The sequence below is a fragment of the Sinohyriopsis cumingii genome, chromosome 2 (genome assembly GCF_028554795.1).
Source record: "Sinohyriopsis cumingii isolate HCF-2022 chromosome 2, ASM2855479v2, whole genome shotgun sequence".
Classification (NCBI taxonomy): domain Eukaryota; kingdom Metazoa; phylum Mollusca; class Bivalvia; order Unionida; family Unionidae; genus Sinohyriopsis; species Sinohyriopsis cumingii.
The window spans coordinates 122,077,305-122,096,024 of NC_142962.1; the positions used below are offsets into that span (position 1 = coordinate 122,077,305).

Below are 18,720 nucleotides of genomic sequence, written 5' to 3' on the forward strand. Positions count from 1 at the left end.
ATTATAATTAGTAATATACTACCAAGATACATATATTCAGTTTAGCTATTTAACAAAAAGAAAAATAACACAATTCAATAAAATAAGTTCCACACAAGGATATTGTATCAGTTGGTGTCATGTTCTCTCCTGTAAAGAAATAACAGTGTGTATGTACATTTATCACCAGAAGACTGCTTGTCATTTAATATCTAAAAAAAATGAATTTGATAATTTAAATACATCCCAATCAAATCAAGAAAACTGCAACTTTTTACAAGCACTTATTATGGCTCATAAATAAATTTACTTACATGTAATTGCAAAACACATGACTGACTTTTTTGTCAGGACAGTTGATATAATTAGGCACAAAAGCAGGTGTACACAGGTTAAACAATTGATTGATTAAGCAGCTGCTCAAACTCACTGAGATCAAAAGACAGTTGGCTTTTGTTTGCGACCTTTGATGGTTAAGTAATGACAAAATTTTCCATGATGGTATTGTAAGTAGCACATAGACTGATAGCCAGAGTTTTCTCCTTCCCACCATATTTTTGATACTTCAACATTTATCTTGGGATATAGGGTCAGAGTCAACTGCCTGCCAAAGAGTTGAAAAGTGTGGTGGCAGCATATGGTAGCCACTTACCAGAGGGCCTAGCAAACTTAGATGATGCTACATCAAGTGACACCTGCCTGAAATTGATAGGAACATTATTTATTTTCTAAGAAATCATGAGTATAATAATTGTTATGTCTTTAATCCACTGACAGATGAGATGAAACTACAGCATTGATGAAATCCGAAATGGAATTTGCCATTTGCATTTCTAGTCATATAACAACAATCTTGCAACCTACATGTCAATGACATTAGAGGTCCAATAGTCATGTTATATCAGCAATAAACATCTTTCCAATGTTGTACAAAAATAAGAAAATATTAAATGAAAGTCACACACCGTAAGAAACCAAAGGACACATAGTTCTCAACATATTATTCTGAGAACAATGAAAAGAAACCTGTCAGCAACTTCAGGAAAGTCGGATTCATCAAGAGCAAAGCATGTGTCTACAACTGTTTTGTTGTATCACATGACTACCACATTGACATGTGCTCTCTTCTTGATGAATCTGTCATTGTCAGACACTTTTGAGTTTCACCTGATCATGGTAAGTACAATTGCAAAATGAAATGTTTAAATATACTTTATATATACCATGATTTGCTCATCAAACAAAAGATGTTTAATTAGCAAACTTAGAGTGGTCACTGTTGAAATGATTCAGTGACCACAAAAGGCAGGGTGAAACCACTCCATGGTTAAGAAATAAGTGGTCACTGACAGCAGAAGACAGGTAACCGCTGATAACATGACATTTTTATAGAAAAATTGCCAAGATAAATTAGAATGGCCATTGTGACCAGGTGATTGCGGAACTCAGGTAACTGTTAAGACAGGTTTGACTGTATATAATGTTAAAAAAACAACCTGCCTACCCTAATTTTAAAACCAGTGCAATATGGCCCAATGGAAAATGATAGAATACTGTGATATTTTTCTGCTGCAACAATCTTTGATTAATTTGCTTAATTGTCACGACCCTATTGCTATAACAGCTTAATAGTAGAAGAATGGTGAACAATGTGCTCCAGTATATATACTTCCTATCTCTACCCCATAGCACAGATGAGTCTGAAGACAGAAAGGGCATAACTCATCTAAAAATAATCAACATACAAATCTCTTGATGATAACAATAATATTTGCTAAGTTTTATAGCAATCCACTACAAATCTGCAAGGGAAGATATTGTCAAAATAATGTCATACTGCACTCAGCTGAAACTCAAACAATGCAATAACTAAATCAGGCTGCCAAAAGATATGTCAATAAGTGTATCTTCAAATGATGACCATTATATTCATCAACTTTCACAACAATCCATAAACAACAGCACAACAAATCTGTGCATACAAGGTTCTGTTTTATAAAGCTATAGTGTGACCCCACTATAACACGATGGTTGTGGTCTGTAGCACCCAACTGTGTTAGGTACCACACCATGTTATTAATGTACCCAAAGAAATGGCCAGAGGGAGGTGAGGGTAATGACAGTGGATGCAAAAATACATTATTTGATTAATAAAAGCAAAACTAGCCTGAAATACATCAATATATTAAAACTTAAATTTGTTTAACACAATCCATAATGAGTTAAGTCCTGTACATGGATATGAAGAAAAAAAAAAAACATCAATCTGAATATAGATCACGTTATAAAATTCATGTCCAAAACACATCAATCTGAATATAGATCACGTTATAAAATTCATGTCCAAATCACATCCCCATAGAAACACAAATAACACATAAAAAAGGGTAGTCCTCGATTGTATATCGCAGTGTCAACAAACATGTCACTAAACAATTCAAATCGATATTCATTATTGCCAAGACTACCAAGGGGATGAGGCTATTCAAAGGGAAATGAAACATGTAAACAAATTAAAAAGTTTAACAAACATATTTGTGAGATGTCCCACCTTCCATTAACTTGACAGTCAGATATGTATGGTTTCAAAAGATTGGAAATTTAATTTGCGTTTTATGTTGCAGTTCACAGCAATTGTATGCATAAACTCATTTCCTGCAAAGAAGTAACTTTCATAGTACAATAAACATGTTCCAGTCACTCTGGAGAATGCAACAATCAATCAGATTCCATTGCTTTTATTTAAGTTTGGTGCTGACTTCCTTTGATGAAAGGTGCTTTGTTTTTGTTGAAGATTGTAGTTGCTGCTTTGTTGAAGGGTGCACAATATTGATGTCACCAGTAAAGGCCATCTTTGGAGGACCAAACAAATGACCATTTGTTATTGTTGCGGCAACATCAAATAATTGTAAAACATCAATTGAAACATGAAATGTTTTGTCATTTTTCTTAGTACTGATACAGAATGATCGGTGCTTCAAAGGAAATCAATTTACTTTGAAGTAACAGCAAAACTATTTTTCCTGGGTACATTTAAAAAAAAAGAATTAGTGGTCATTTGGTCAATTGTAATTGTTCCTATTCCTGCCTTCAGATGAAGCTGATTGTAGATATTCTGAGAGCATGACTATTTGAGTGTGTCACAGCATACAGTACTCAGGTCAGATATCAGCATTAGTAGATTATGATGTAACAATGCACTGTTAAAATGGTTTGTCAATATGAACAAGTAATTTTTTTACATAACAAATATAGATTCCAGTGATTGTATATCCAAGTTTGCAGATTCCTTTCATAGTGACTTTGAATTTCTCCAACCAACAAAGTTGTAACAAAATAAACGTCACCAAATGGTATATATGTCATCAAAAAGGAAAAATGTTATAATTTGTGACATTGCTGAGCCACGCCACAATCATCTATTGTTAGAATTCATATGCAATCTCATCTCCAAAATGATGATAAACTTTGTACATATTACTTTTCATACTTTTAAGAAGAACAAAATATTTTTTGTGTACAATAAAAATATGTGTATGAAATTTCAGGAACCATGCCACAATCATCTTATAATAGAATCAATATGCAATCTCTTCACCAAAATGATAATACATTTCTATACGTTATTTTTCATACTTCTGAGAAAAATATTTTGTCGTGTACATTTAAGAAAAATATTTTTTGGGAGCCACATGATAATCACGTTCTATCTGAATCTGTGTTATAACTGAACACGTATAGAAGGGTCAAATTGTCTTGAGCAAGAGCACTGTGTTGACACCTGTCAAAAGGCACAGCAAAATTATGATACAGGTGAAATCGGTGAAGCACAGCACTGAAATTAGTGAGAAGTGGACGCTAATAATAATGAATAAAATGCTTACTGTATATACTCGCGTACAAGCCCCTTCGCGTATAAGCCGATACCCCCCAAACTGAAGTGGTAAAACTGTTATAAAGTGCATGACCCACATAGAAACTGACCCATAATTTTTAAACAACCAGTACATCACAAGATGCACAAAGTGAGTTCTGAATATGTTTATTTCAGCAAATCACATTATTAAATAAAATAAAAGTAAGAAAACTAATTTATATGTTGAAATAAAAACAATTCTAAAGTGTTAAGTTTTAATGGAAATTTAATTAATCCTCATTCTAAAATCATGAATTATAAAAGTTCTATCACTTTTAGAATCCTTCAAAATCTGGCTCTGTATCAGACTCGCCAAACAGTTCACGAAACTCGGCTTCTGTTACGGGCGTGTTTTCATCATATACGTCGTCATTGTCATCATGGTCATCCAATAGTGTGATTCAATTGATCAAAATATGATTGGTTTCAGCGTGGACATAATTCAAGCATTGTGACAGTTCATAACTTTGAGCAGAAACCAATTCACAACCATATCTCATTAAACAATACATCTGATTAGTTGTTGTTGTTGTTGTTGTGGGGTTTAACGCCATTTTTCAGCACAATAGGCTATACATGGCGGCCAGTATTAATGGTGGAGGAAGAACCCGGAAAACCCCGGAAAGAACCACCGACCCACGAGAAGCTACTGGCAAGCTTTCTCACATGCCCACATTGGCTGAATCTTAGACTCGAACCGCCGCAGACAGAGGTGAGATGGCAGTGATCCGTAACGAAGAGCGCTTTAGACCACTCGGCCACTCGGGGCCCCCATCTGATTAGTAAAGTCATTGGCATTATGCAACAAAACAATCCTATCAGAGATCTCGGAAACGCTTAATTACGCATATTTGGATGCCAATTTTTGATCTGGGACGCAGAAAATCCCTGAGGCAGGAGTCCTCCGTACTCATGTTATAGGTGTGCGGCAAATTTCAACGACTTGCCAGTCCTGCTTCAGCCACCCGCTTTGTGAGAAAATGTGATGATAATTAGCTATGCTGATATTTACAATGACAGAATTCAGTGACTGAAAGACCCCTTGATGTACATACATGTTGCCATTATAAGAGTACATCAAAAAGAACATGATGCAATAGCTGTGCAGCAAGATCAAAGGCTTTGTTTGACTGGCTGCCAGATGCAAAAATGTACTGATATTTACAGTCATTGAATTCAGAGTCAGAAAGACCCAGAGATGTACATGTGGTCATTTATAAAAGTACATCAAAGAAACAACTTTAGCTTTCGTTACTGTGTTCATTTCCGAATGTATCGGAATAAGTAGTGCACGAGAATCAAGACATGTTGAGACTTAGACAAAATGCCATTCGTAAATTTGGATAAGTATTTTGGGGTTAAACGGCAAACTTACGAAGATTTAACGAGATTCAGAAGAGTGCTAAAGCTGCTAGCATTAATAGTTCAGATAGGACAGTAGCCAATTGTAAGAAAGTGTGTGACGCCTAGCTTAGTGTTTGGAATAAGTCCTGACTTGGATTGACAAAATTCAGTATCACTGATGGACGAACAAGAGATATTTAAGAGGTACACTGACTGACCATACTTTTTTTTTTAAAATGCAGCTCGCCTTAGCCGGGTTAGTTTTAGTGTTGTATCAAAATGTATTCATCAGTACATCAGTAGCTAGGCTTAGTTTTGATATCAATTACATTGACAAACAAATTCTTGCCCATTCACAAGCATATGTTTTGATAGCTGATTGACTATTAACCCTTTTCCGAGCAAAGTAGCAACTATCAATTTCCTGCATGATACCTTTTAATGATAAAACATACAAACCTGTGTTTTAAGATCAGAATCGGTGATTATTAACTGTCTCGTGTACACTATTTCATCATAAAATTAGTTTGAAACTCTAAGTGAACCATTAAGCCTAACGGAAAATAATGGCAGACTTCGCTAAGTCTGGGATGTACCAGTTTATTAGATTGTCTGTTTTCTAAACCATCGGGCAACTATTTTCAGAAAAATATACAGATCATTGAAAGCAACGCCAATGTATTATTTGATTAAAGATTTAACTTTAAATTGAAAATTATGTAGGCCAGAAAACATATGGGACAATGCTATGTTGTGGAATTCGCAAGATGCGCTTTAAGGTCTAATCTGTTTTCCGACCTGACGCGTATTTGCGAAAATACGGGGGGGGGGGACAGCAAATAAGATACTATTTAATAATTGCCTAAAATTACTACAAGGACGTAGACAAATAAATAAACCAAAAAAAATTGCGATCATATCAATGGACCATTTGTAATAAAGCACTATTATAGTGAGTGATTACATTACAAAAACCTCCTTCTACAAATAGATGCACGTATGTTTATGTTGATTCTGTAGGAAAGAAGGGACTGCAACTTTTGATGGTGGGATTCCTATTTTTACCAAAATGGGAGTCATGAACTCCTAGTTTTAAAATCCTAGCGAGATCTATGCATATTATCCCCGAGGCATTTACCACAGATTAAGCATATGGTAGTTATTATACAACACTCAACCGCTAACAAACCACTTTGCTTTACTAATAACAAAACAACAGTAGTATATAAACTGTGGCTGCCGATTACTTCTAAAACACTATTCAAAGAAATTCCACAATTATATTGTTTTACAATTATTCACGCTGACTGGTATATTGCCCTGTTATTTACCCTTCCTAAGCGTGCACGCAACAAACCCCTATGGAGCCTCTCGATATTGTTCCTTTAAGACTATCGTACATGTATTTCTACTCTCGATCAAAATGTTTGTCATATATACCTTCAGTATCGTAATTCTTTTATTTTTTTACGTAGATTCTTTTCATATTTACACTGAAATAAGCTAGTGTGCATTTGTACGATACCGTAGAGTTCAATGAATACTGATTAGCTGAGGGTTAAATACTTGACTGGAGATTACTAATATGGCGGTTCGTTTGGAAAATACACGCACCACCGTGGGTCAAATATCACGTATGGCTGCATTTTCTGGTGGATGGACATCTGTCAAATACACGTCAATACGTTAAAACATGTTTTTCATTCATTATCCTACCACTTAAGTTGGAAATAAAATATTTGTTTCTCTTCACGACAGCACAAATCTTATGAGCCATGTGGCATCATTAGGCATGTGATCTCATCTTCGGCGATCAACAGAAACAATAAATTACAAAAAATCAAGGGAAAAAAGCGTTAAAAATTTCAGACTTGGACCTTGACCCGCAGATAAGCTGACCCCCATTCTTCCAGGCTTTATTTTTTGCCTAAATTTTTCGGCTTATACGCGAGTATATACAGTATATAAATTACATGCATAATCTCACAATAAGTTTCCTAGCATGATCAGCCGTAGTTGGACTGGTGCCAATCCCTTTATCCACGTTGAGACCACTCTCATTTGACTTCATCTTTGCAATCACATGATTTTTAACACTTGAACTGCTAAAACAATCCAAAAGATATTGTAAGGATTTTTTATAGCTTTGGAGAGATAAATCAGCAAGGAAGTGGGCTTACTTTTGAGCATCGTCACATCATCAGAGAAAGATAGCGAAATAGAGCACAAGCAATTGAGAATTAGGAACCTACCCATGATTCAAAATTCTCTCCAAGACAAATGTAGCACTTTCTTTTTGTCCTTGGTCCCCAAAGTCATCTGGGGCTGGAGTGTCATAGACATTGTCGGGTGGAACATTTTCACAAGTTGTAAGATCCATAGATGAGTTACAAAGGATTGTCTGATTGATGGTGGAGAGGTGAGATGTATGGATGGAATCATCAGAATCAGGTGGAAGGGGATACTCCAAAAGTTCCTGAAACTGAAGAGCAGACAGCATCAATTTTAATATAGTATGTTTCCCTAAAAAAAGTGTAAAATTTTTTCATCATATTTTAAAAACATTTTTGGACAAATACCATCTTGCTCTGATATACTGTAAATACTTTGATGAGACATGCTCCAACAATATATAGCTCTACAGGTCACATTCAGTCTTAATCAAAAACACAAACAGGTACCTGATCAACCTCTCCTGTGTCATGTTGAGTCCATATAGTTCCTGTTAATAACTTATCAAAACCTGAAAAATAAAAGGATAGTTATTATTACATGGATAATGTGAGATACATGTAATGATAATGTGAGATACATGTAATGATAATGTGAGATACATGTAATGATATGATTTACATTGTGGAATGTCTCTCTGTGTCATCCTTGTTGCAGCTATGAGATCAGTGATTCAGAAGTTTTAGTTTTTGGTTTATTGTTTTTTGTTTAAGGTCATGCACCCAGAATTCAGCACTTTTACCCTTAATTATCTGTTTATAGTTGTGTTGTAACCATTACAAGTATCTAGTTCACTGTACAAACCATATTTTTACATTAAAGTATCTATTTAGGTATCAACTTAAGTCTCTAATTAAACATGGGGTAAAGTTTTCTCCGAAAGTGGAGACATTTCTAATGATGCCTTGAATCTTTAATGGCTCCCTGAGTATTTCATACTTTGTCTGGATTTTCAAAACTTTCAATACATGATTTCACTGGCAAAGTACTTACTCTCTCTCTCTTACTTCATCAGGGATTGGGAGTCAGATTATGCTCAGTTCGTGTTCAATAGGACTGGACAAATCCATTTGCATGGGAAAAGAAAATTATACGTTTGCAAGCCCTGGTTGAAATGATACTTGACTAGGTCAATTAAAAAAAAAAAAAGAGAGAGAGAGACAGCAGGGCCAAGTTCAGTTTGTAATGCCTTATTTTTGTCAAGTTTTATAATCTGTGATCAAACCACAGTGCATATATCAACACCCTTATTTAGTGCAAATATGTACCACATGCTCTTTTATTTCACATGATACACTATCAAAGCCTGTCACTTCTGTCATGTAACCAATGTCAAGGCCATTCTCACATTTACTTGCGCAGATGATGGTAGTGTGAATACTTACTTTTTAAAGCTAGTTTTGACCAATACAGAAAAAATATTTTAATGTTAACTTATCCGTTACATGTTGATCATCCTATCTGTAATTATATGGGATTCACAGACTTTCAAGTCCTAACATAGTTGCAGACAGTGGGTGAGTAGGATCCTCTAGAATGATTATGCCTGCCCAATGAATCTGTCCGGTCTAATATAGTTTGCCAACTCGCAATAGTTGGCTAGTTAAGATTGGTTTCATGCATATCACTGATTTTAAGGTAACAAAGTGAGATGAAGACTCTGAAAGATCAAAAAGAAGCTTAAAGACCAAAGTCAAAACTTTCCTCTCAAGACTGCAGCTGATGACATTGTCTCCAATTAAAGAGAGGGAGAAAATGGCAAGATGGAAGGAACACTTTCAAAAGGTAGTGAACAAACCAGACCACGAGTTACAGCATTTAAGCCAGAAGCCAGAGAGACCTTGACATCCATTTGGAGAAAAAAAAAACTGCAACCAAGGTCAGAAAAGCCATCAAAGCCCTCATAAACTGTTATGTATATTTGATTTCATTATATCTGAGTTAATATATATTTCAATTTAATTGTTTGTCAGTTTTAAATTTTTTTATTTTTCATTACATGCTACTGTAATGCAAATTTATTTACTAGAGATGATACTTTTTTTCAGAAAATAGTATAACCATGACTGTTCGTTTTATAAATACCAGGTGTTGATCTAAATCCTGACCTTGATTCAAAATTTGTAGCAACTATCATAAACAAGTTCTATTTTTATTTTAAAATGATTGGTTGTTGTCGAGGTCATGATGTGACTATGTGTTTAAGATGTAAACATTTTTTAAATAACATTTCTTAGAGTAAAATGATTGGTTTTTGTCATGGTCACACTGTGTGGACATGATCCGTAAGAAGTACCTAATTTATATAAGCTTCTAGAACATGATCACATGACCTGTTGTTTACATTTTAGGAGATGATATAACCTCTGTTTTGGAGAGTTATTCTCAGTAGAAGCTGGGCTGTTACACTGGAAATTGTATGTTGTGCTGTTTGGAGTTATTTCAAATTACTTGGATTGGAGTTATTTCAAAATTACTTGGATTCAAAAGGATTCTTTTTTTCTGGAAAATACATGTGCTCATGTGAGATTCTTAATCAAGGACAGTTCTTATAAAAATTTATTCAAATATCCGAAACCAGAGTGATAATTCTTGTTTTTACAAGGAACTTAGACTTCAACACTACAGATTGCAGCATAAGTCATCGTCTTCCATCATGGATTCTTCGTCGGGATTTGAACTTGAAATCAGTAGAACATTTTATAATTAGGACTTCAAAATGTTTTTTTCGTGGATTATTTTTGGACTTGATTCTATAAAACCGTAAGTGCATATTTTTTTCATTTTTACAAATTTTCAAGGGAAATAAATTATTATTGTATTTTTCAAAGTTTGTTGTTTTCACTCTTTCTTGTGTTACTTGTGTTCAAGCCTAAACACGTGACATAAGAAAATGGAAAAGCTGCTGGTGTGGGCTGCATCTGCCCAGAAATTCTTAAGTCAAAAGATACAGAAACCCAAAAGATCATCAGAGAAATATTCCAAAAGATATGTTAGAGTGCAGAAACCCCTGTAAAGTGGAAGACTGGAATCAACATCATGTTATTTAGAAAAAGGATGACCTCGGGGACTGTAACAACTGGAGAGGCATCATCCTGCTATCCTTCACCAGCAAGGTCTTTGGCAGAAACATTCTCAAGAGAATGACCACTGCATCTTAGGACCTCATCAGAAAGGAACAGAAAATCATGCATTGATGAGATTTTCAAACGTGTCTACATCAACTTCATAGACTGGAAGGTCTTTGACAGCCTTCACTTTTACTCTTCAAGAAAATACTCTAGCTATAATAGCCCATTGAAGATAGCAAACATCATCAAATGTTTGAACCAAAACCATCAGTGTAAAGTCATCTGTGACAACCACCTCACAGACTGCTTCAGTATCAACACAAGCATGAAACAAGCTGCATCCTTGCACGTTTACTCCTCAGCACTGCCACTGACTGATTGATGAAAGAAACAACCATGGTCAACAAGAGTTGAATTAGGTGGACACTCACTTCATTCCTAGAAGACCACAACTACGCCAATGATATTGGATTGTTTTCAAGTCAGCATATTATTATACAAGATAAGACAGATATACTCTGTGAAATATTCATAAAGATACAACTGAAAATGATTAGCATGAAAACCAAATCAATGAGGAAAAATCATAAAAGCAATGGTCCTAACACTGTGAATTATGAGAAAATAGAAGTAGTAGAGTAATTCACATAGCTTGGACGCAAAGTGTCCAAAGACAGAGAGTCAGCGACAAAGGCAGCAACCAGTATAAGCAAAGGTATACTGAAACACATATGATCCAAACAACTTGGACATAAGACCAAGCTGAGGATGTACAAAAGCAATGTGATCAGAATGCTACTGTATGGCACTGAATGCTAGAAGCTAACATAAAAACTAACACCAAAGTTTGAAATCTTTCTGAGGAAGATTCTTGGCATATTCTGGCCAAACAGGATTAAAAAATGATCTGCATCACAGAAAGAATCAACATCTTGTCCAGACTGTGTAGAAAGGCAGATTGTGATGGTTGAGGTATGTATGTCAAATATCCCCAGATGCACCACCCAGGACTGCCCTTCACTGGATATCAGATAGGAGATGAAAGAAGGGTCACCCAAAATAAACCAGGAAGAGGACTATAGACAGGGTTCATACAGGTTTATGTGAAAACAATTCAAGAACCATTCAAATACAATTCAAGGACATAATGCCAACTCCCATGGAGTAACAACGAATCAAGATACAAGTTCAAACATCTCTAAAATAGGCTAAGTAAAAAGAATAAAACAAAACAACTGAACTTAAAATCAAGCTTTATTTGCATTTAATTGTCACTTTTTCAAAACCAATTTCTATACTCGTAACTTTCAAACCACGTTTCGTGAAAGCAAAAAGTATCCCATTTATAGTGACAGCTCATGATTGATAAGTGATTTTGTTTTACTTCCTGGCTCTTTTATGAACAGCTGTCTGCCAGTAAATAAACATGTAGTACACCATCTATGAAATAAAAAGACACTTGTACTCCCAGAGTGTATATGTTATAAAATGTTGTATAAGGGACACTACACGCTTACAATTAGCAGATGACACATTCTTCTGCTGTCCACTAAAATCTTTTAACACTAATTATTTTCTCAGAATATGAAGCAAACAAATTGCATAAACATGTGGTTAAAAATAGTTTTCTTTGTTCTCGTTTTCACAAAATTCAAGTATATTCAAGAACACAAAAAGTTTGGTCACAATTCAGGCATATTCAAAGACATGAAAAGGAATTTCAAAAGCCAAGGGCACTCAAGGTTTATACAAACCCTGATAGAGAAAGAGAGGAAGGAATGCTGCCTGATATGGAACACGATCACACATAAGCTGTAGTCTGTTAGCAAAGGCATTCTCTCACTGAAGCCTTATGTGCCACCTGGGGCATGACAAGGTATGAGCAAGCACATATGTGCTAGGATACAAGTCAAAGAGTAACATTTTCATGACCCTGACCTTGAGATGGGATGTGGCTATCATATGTCTATACATAATATATAACTGGCTGAAGTTTTAAAATACCAAGTTATATTCCAGACAAGGCATGGTGTGTCTATGGTAGTTGACATACCATCTACTATTGATATATAACTGGGCAAAGTTTCCTAAAATTTCTTCAACTAGTCATGGCCAGGACAAGCAAATGTTATTGGATGGACACTGCCATAACATAATATGCCTGACTTAAGATGGGCACTTAAAAAGCTCTTTGTGGGGAAGGGCATTTTCATTATTAAAATGCTAGCATAATTTACATTTACCTGTTATGGTTTGATTCCTTGGTTCACAATGCTCCTGTAGAGTGTCTCTGAAAAAATTAATAATTCAGTATGATTCAAAAAACAAAAATGCAAACACTTGTGTAAATTATACTTCCCTTAAAATAACTACCTGATCACATTAACATTAAGAAAAAGTTTCACTACCTCTTTAATCCAGCAGACATGCACACAAAAAATGTAATATGTACCAGTGATACTACAAAGGGATGAAACTCCAACTCATTACCTCTCCTAACAGCCACTCGATGCTTATGGTTGTTTACTGGGACTTGGCTTAAGAAATATATTAATAAGGATCCTTGCATTTGCAGGAAGGTGTAGGATGAGGTACTATGGGGTATTCTTGGAGAAGCCTAATTTACTACAAGATTTACTTTCTCTTTTGGATACATTCCTTGATCACATTAGCATTACTAGGATAAGTAATAAGAGAAAACAGTGCCAATTACCAACCCCTATCATCCCTTCTCTTCGAAGGTAACAAGAAAACTGTATTCCCCACGAGGATAAACTGCACTTCTAACACAGGACCATCACCACTGATGCTCACTTAGCTATGAACCCCACACCCAACAAAGGGACTCAGGGACATTCCATACCACATAAAAATTCTTAGCAAATCGAGTGAAAGCACACTTCTATGCCAGTGGTATAGTTCTGCTGACTTAAACTGGTGTGGTGATGGTCTGGGCTAGTTACCAAACCTACCAAATTCAAATCTTATCTGTGTGAAGTTAGAACACAGATGAAAGCTGCAGATTGTCGAATGTGCCTGCCAACCATTGACTTCTTGTAATGTTCTATTTGAACAATAGAATTATGAAGATAGCCCTGACTTCAAAACCAAAGACATTCATTATGGATATCTGATCTTGAGATCTCTAAATATAATAAACATAATACATACGTTAAGTCATGATGCAAAAGTTTGAATGATTATATCCCCAAATCCCCATTTCACCAGAAGAAAGAGGCATTATCAGGCCCCACAGCATTTTTGAAGTTTTCCATATGCTTCAGACAGTCTTTGAGGGCATGAATTTGGTCTTGCCTCTCTAGACATCCAATGGAGGACAGGGAGCAGATGACCATATTTTGATTACCTAATAACAACAAGTTCTTTACTATAAAGCCTGGTTGTGTCATAAGAATTAAGGACTCATCTGATCTGAACTGGAGACAGTTTGGGTCATCTGAAAGGGCATGCAACTCACTCACCCTGCATGCCAAATCTAGGTTTATCAAATAACATGCTTTTATGATAGCAGCGTATACAAGGTGCCAAATCTAGGTTTATCAAATAACATGCTTTTATGATAGCAGCATATACAAGGTTCTGTCAAGAGGTTCTGATTTATCTCTCATTACCCACTACAGTTTCCATACTGTAATAAGGATGAAAGACTTCAACATATTCAAGTCAGGACTGTCTCAAGTCTGATAATACAAATTTATCGAACTTGTAGCCAAGTCATTGCGACAACTGTCTCTCCATGGTGGGTTAAGGCTTAGCAAGAGCAGACAGTGTCGTATGCTGTAGAGGCCATTCTTGTCATGGCTGCTTCCTAACCTCCTCCAAACAGTAGTGGCATGCCAAAGGGTGCCAATCGGTGAGCCAAGGTGAAATGTGGCTTTAGCGTGGACAAGCACAGACAGACATATTGTCTTACCAAGTTAAGTATTGCTAAAGCTGTCAGGGCATTTACCACCATATGGCATGCAGCTCTGTTACCTTGACAATTCGAGACATTAAATCCCATGCATGGTCACAACCCAAGTTTTTTTGCCAATCAAAAATATCAGTGGAGAAACCAAGGACAAGCCAAGCAAAAACCGTGTTAGATGAAGTCATGACCATGTTCTGCATTAACTTCAAGGTGGCAATCTAATCCACCCTACAAACAGAGGGTTGAAAATACTGACCACTGTTGTATTTTATCCAAGGATGTTAGTTCAGTGCTGGCTGGGGCAGGCACTCAGAAATCAGTAAAACCCTATCTATAGATTTCTTCCACAGCACCCCTGTAGCTAAACTCCATTGGGATGTCTGAGTATACTATGACTGCAAGGTTATGCCCTGACTCATTGTGGGGGTTGAATAATATACCCAAGTGCCAGAACCAGGCAATGCCAATGTCACAGTGTAAGACCTGATATCTCTCCAATGGAACTGCCACAAACATCTGACTCCACAGTTGCATTAGTAGTCAGGAAAGGATTGATGAACCAGTATTTATTGCTGGGACATTTGCTGGATGGATGGATGTGGGGTCGGCTTGCCTCGCAGCTAGCCATACAGCCCAGTTACTGGCTGATTGGTTGGCTTGGTAGGTGTCTGGTCTGTACGTGCAAAGAACAAATCAGGAAGCCAGATCCCCACATATCTCACTGAACTGAGAGCAGGATGGCTCAACTAACTGTTCAGCTAGACAGTCAGCAGCTGGAATGGTAATCTGCAGCCTGAACAGAATGCAAACAGATTGTCAAATTTAGAAATACATCTCATGTGCCTGGACTTACAAGCCCTAAGGCCAAGATTGGATATGGGTGGTGGACTTATATCCACTGGGCTGCCTAATATAAGGAGAAGAGTATGATAGCCCCTATTATCATTAGCAAATTGTGAACTATGTCTGGGAACAAATTAACAAAGTGCCATCACTGCCTGTGAAGAATGTGGAGCCAGCAACTCTACAATCCTTTGTTCATCTCTCAAGCTGACCCAATGTAAAGGCCACTATCATCAGTGATAATGTTTTAGATTGGGATTTTAGATTGGGAACTCAGCAAATCATGTTTTGTCACTTGGGTCTTGTCACATTTCTCTTTGCACTTCAGACCTTTTCAAATCAGGTGGACCAAGTACCTTCATGAGGTAGTGGAGCTTCTCCATAATAAATTTAGTCTCTTATATCAGCAATTAAATTTCCAAAATATGTTAAACTGTAGCAGCATTCCCAAGTTACTGAAACAAAAATTCCATCACTATGAACAAATTTTCACGTTTCATGTCAAACACCGAGACACACACTCTTTTCACTGTTAAACATAAAAACAAAAGAACAGACCTTATTTCTCCAACAATAAGCACATACTTGATGATAGTCACCCCACTTTAAGAATTTTATGAAATTTTTCAGTTAGGAATATTCTGTGAGAAAGTGATGTCCCCAGTTATTAAATTAATTTATGTTGCTGGCTAACTAGGATTACCATCCGAGTAATAGTGTCATTAAAATACTGGCCTCCACCTGTCCCACAGCCAACCCCATACCACCTTTTATTTAACCTTTTTACTGAATATTAAAAAAAAATTGAGAGTGACAAAACTTATTTAAAATTGTTTAAAATGTACAAGTGTAAATCAACACAAATTAAAATGACGCTAGAGATTCTGTTACAAAATAATAATGAAAAATACTAGAATCTCACATGCCCCAATAAAATACAATACAAAGTGCAAGCTTTATTAAGGATAAAACAAAGAGCAACCTAATTATTTGACCAAACAGCTATTCAGTTAATGTATCCTGTGTCAGTCTTCATTATTAAGCACAATGTAAAATGTCTTACAAATAGCCAACCCTGAAACGAGTAACCAAACACTACAGGAGGTATTCAAAACATTTTGCACTGAAGCAGATTTGACATTATACAAAGATTTCCTCACATGCTTGTACATATTAAAAGCTCTCTCATCACAGATACAAAATGCGTAGAAGAACACCTGTCCATTCCACCACAGTATTTATTGTACCTTGTCAAGTGCAGGATGTTGGTAGGTATAAATAGATTGATTAACAATGAAACAGAATGGTATCCCATGTTTTTTTGGATCCAACCAACATAAAGCCACTTCTCAACTTTTATGATAGCAAGCTGCAGAAACTTTTACTGCTCCAATGGATTAGTAGTTGTAGTTGTTGTAGGGTTTAACGCCATTTTTCAGCACAAGATAGGCAATACATGGCAGCCAGCATAAACGGTGGAGGAAGAACCCAAGAAAAAACATTGATGCACGACAAGCTACTGGCAAGCTTTCTCACAATCCCATACTGGCTGATCCTGAGACTCAAACCCACATAGACATAGGTGAGATGGCAGTGATCCGTAACAGTGTGTGCTTTAGACCACTTGACCCCCCCCCCCAATGGATTAGTGAAGATGGGCTTTAAGTGATCCATCGGCAAAATCACTGACCTTGGGTTAACAGATTGTCATTAATTTCAAGCTCTTCAGATACTACAGTTTTGGAAAAGCAATGATAGCTTATTTCCAATCATTCATTTGTTTATGTTGATGTCTACTCCTTTGGATGTATTTTACTTACCACATTCTAAATAGAAATTAATTAAAAGATTTGATCATGTTTCAAAAATTTGATTTATTCATCAGTAGTTTCTCAATAGAATCAACTCTCTTCAAGTGTACAGAATCTCCAGTTTGTCATCATCAACTGCAGTTTTCTGGATGTTAGAGATCATATTGCAATTTCGCACAATGTACAGAAGAACCACTGACCCATGGGAAGATTGGCAAGATTTCACCCATACCTAGACTGGATCAGCCCAAGACTTAAATCCATGTGGACAGAGGTGAAATAGCAGTAATTGGCAAATGTGAGCACTTTAAACCACTCTGCTACCCAGGGCCCCTAAAAAGGGGTAATTATCCAATTCAAAAATTAAGTTTTATATGACCCTCAGGTAAGCAAGAGAAACGAAACTTCACTATAAACTTTTGTAGTTGATATTCAAGACAGAAATGTTTCTTTAAGAATATCTTCCCAAATTCTGTCCATTTATCTTATACCGAATAGTTTTGTACTTATTTCCCCAAAATTATATAAGCCCAGCTTATACATTATTGTTATAAACTATGGTTAAAGTCCTGTAGATGAATAAAAGAGGCATATTTCCTATTGCAATGGTTTTAAAATTATATATATATATATATATATATATACTTTTTTAACATGGGGGAAGTAGTGCTTGGGTCAGCCATGAGAAACAGGGAAGGTCAGCTGACTGAAAGACGCATTCTTTTTGGTCTTATTATGCTTATGATAATTTTTCTAAGCATGCAGTTGCTGAAAACTGTAAACTTTTATCTTCTAATACTCTAACATTTTTAAGGTGGATAGGTTGGGACTCTGAATCTGTTCCACTCAACGAAGATCTTACACTTGGTCTTTACTGATGTACGACAGAAAAAGGAAGCTGTTTTCTGATTCAGAGGATGTCAAAAATTTATTAAATTGGATTACTCCTTGGTTTGGATCTAATTCAGAATGTGCCAAAAGGATTAGTGACCATACTGGTTCAGGGTGTGTATGATTATAAAGCTCTATGTATGAAAACATTGACAGTAAACAAGTACTATAATTTCCAATGGCATGAAACATGAAACATCAATCAATATCATAAAACATGGACTGTGCATATAGTGTGAGCAATATACTTACAACTTTAGTTAAATTCTCTGTGTACAATATACAAATACACTACTTATCTAGAATCCGGAACATCACCTACTCAATTCATGCTTAACCATTTCTCATTTTTTTAAAATTCTCATTTGATTTGCAATGTATCTGTAAAAGGTGCTAACAGCCTGTTAAACTTACATCAATTTTTAAGGGTTGTCATCTTTGTGCTACTGTTGTATGTGTCAAAATTTTGTTTTGTAATAATAAATAAAAGATCCTTCAGGAGACAATCATAATTTTATAGCTAAACGAAATATTCAAAACAAATTACTGAATTAGTTATTGACCAAAAATCAGAACAGAGATTAAGGTATGCACACCCCTGCAACAACAACAAAAATTTCACAACATGCAATAGTTTTAATATTCCAAGGGCTTTTGAAAGCATTCGGGAATTTGAGAGCAAGTTGAATGCATACTATTGCT

General features: G+C 35.9%; 1 protein-coding gene across 1 annotated transcript in view; it reads right to left on the minus strand.

Moving 5' to 3' along the window:
• Nucleotides 1-18,720, minus strand: part of LOC149805725 (uncharacterized) — a 109,784-nt gene that overhangs the window by 70,441 nt on the left and 20,623 nt on the right. Inside the window, exons 7-9 of the mRNA XM_089934696.1 lie at nucleotides 12,786-12,832; nucleotides 7,921-7,982; nucleotides 7,492-7,721 (exon numbers count right to left, since the gene is read on the minus strand). Coding sequence (XP_089790822.1) covers nucleotides 7,492-7,721; nucleotides 7,921-7,982; nucleotides 12,786-12,832 — 339 coding nt within the window. The remainder of the gene's footprint in view (nucleotides 1-7,491; nucleotides 7,722-7,920; nucleotides 7,983-12,785; nucleotides 12,833-18,720) is intronic.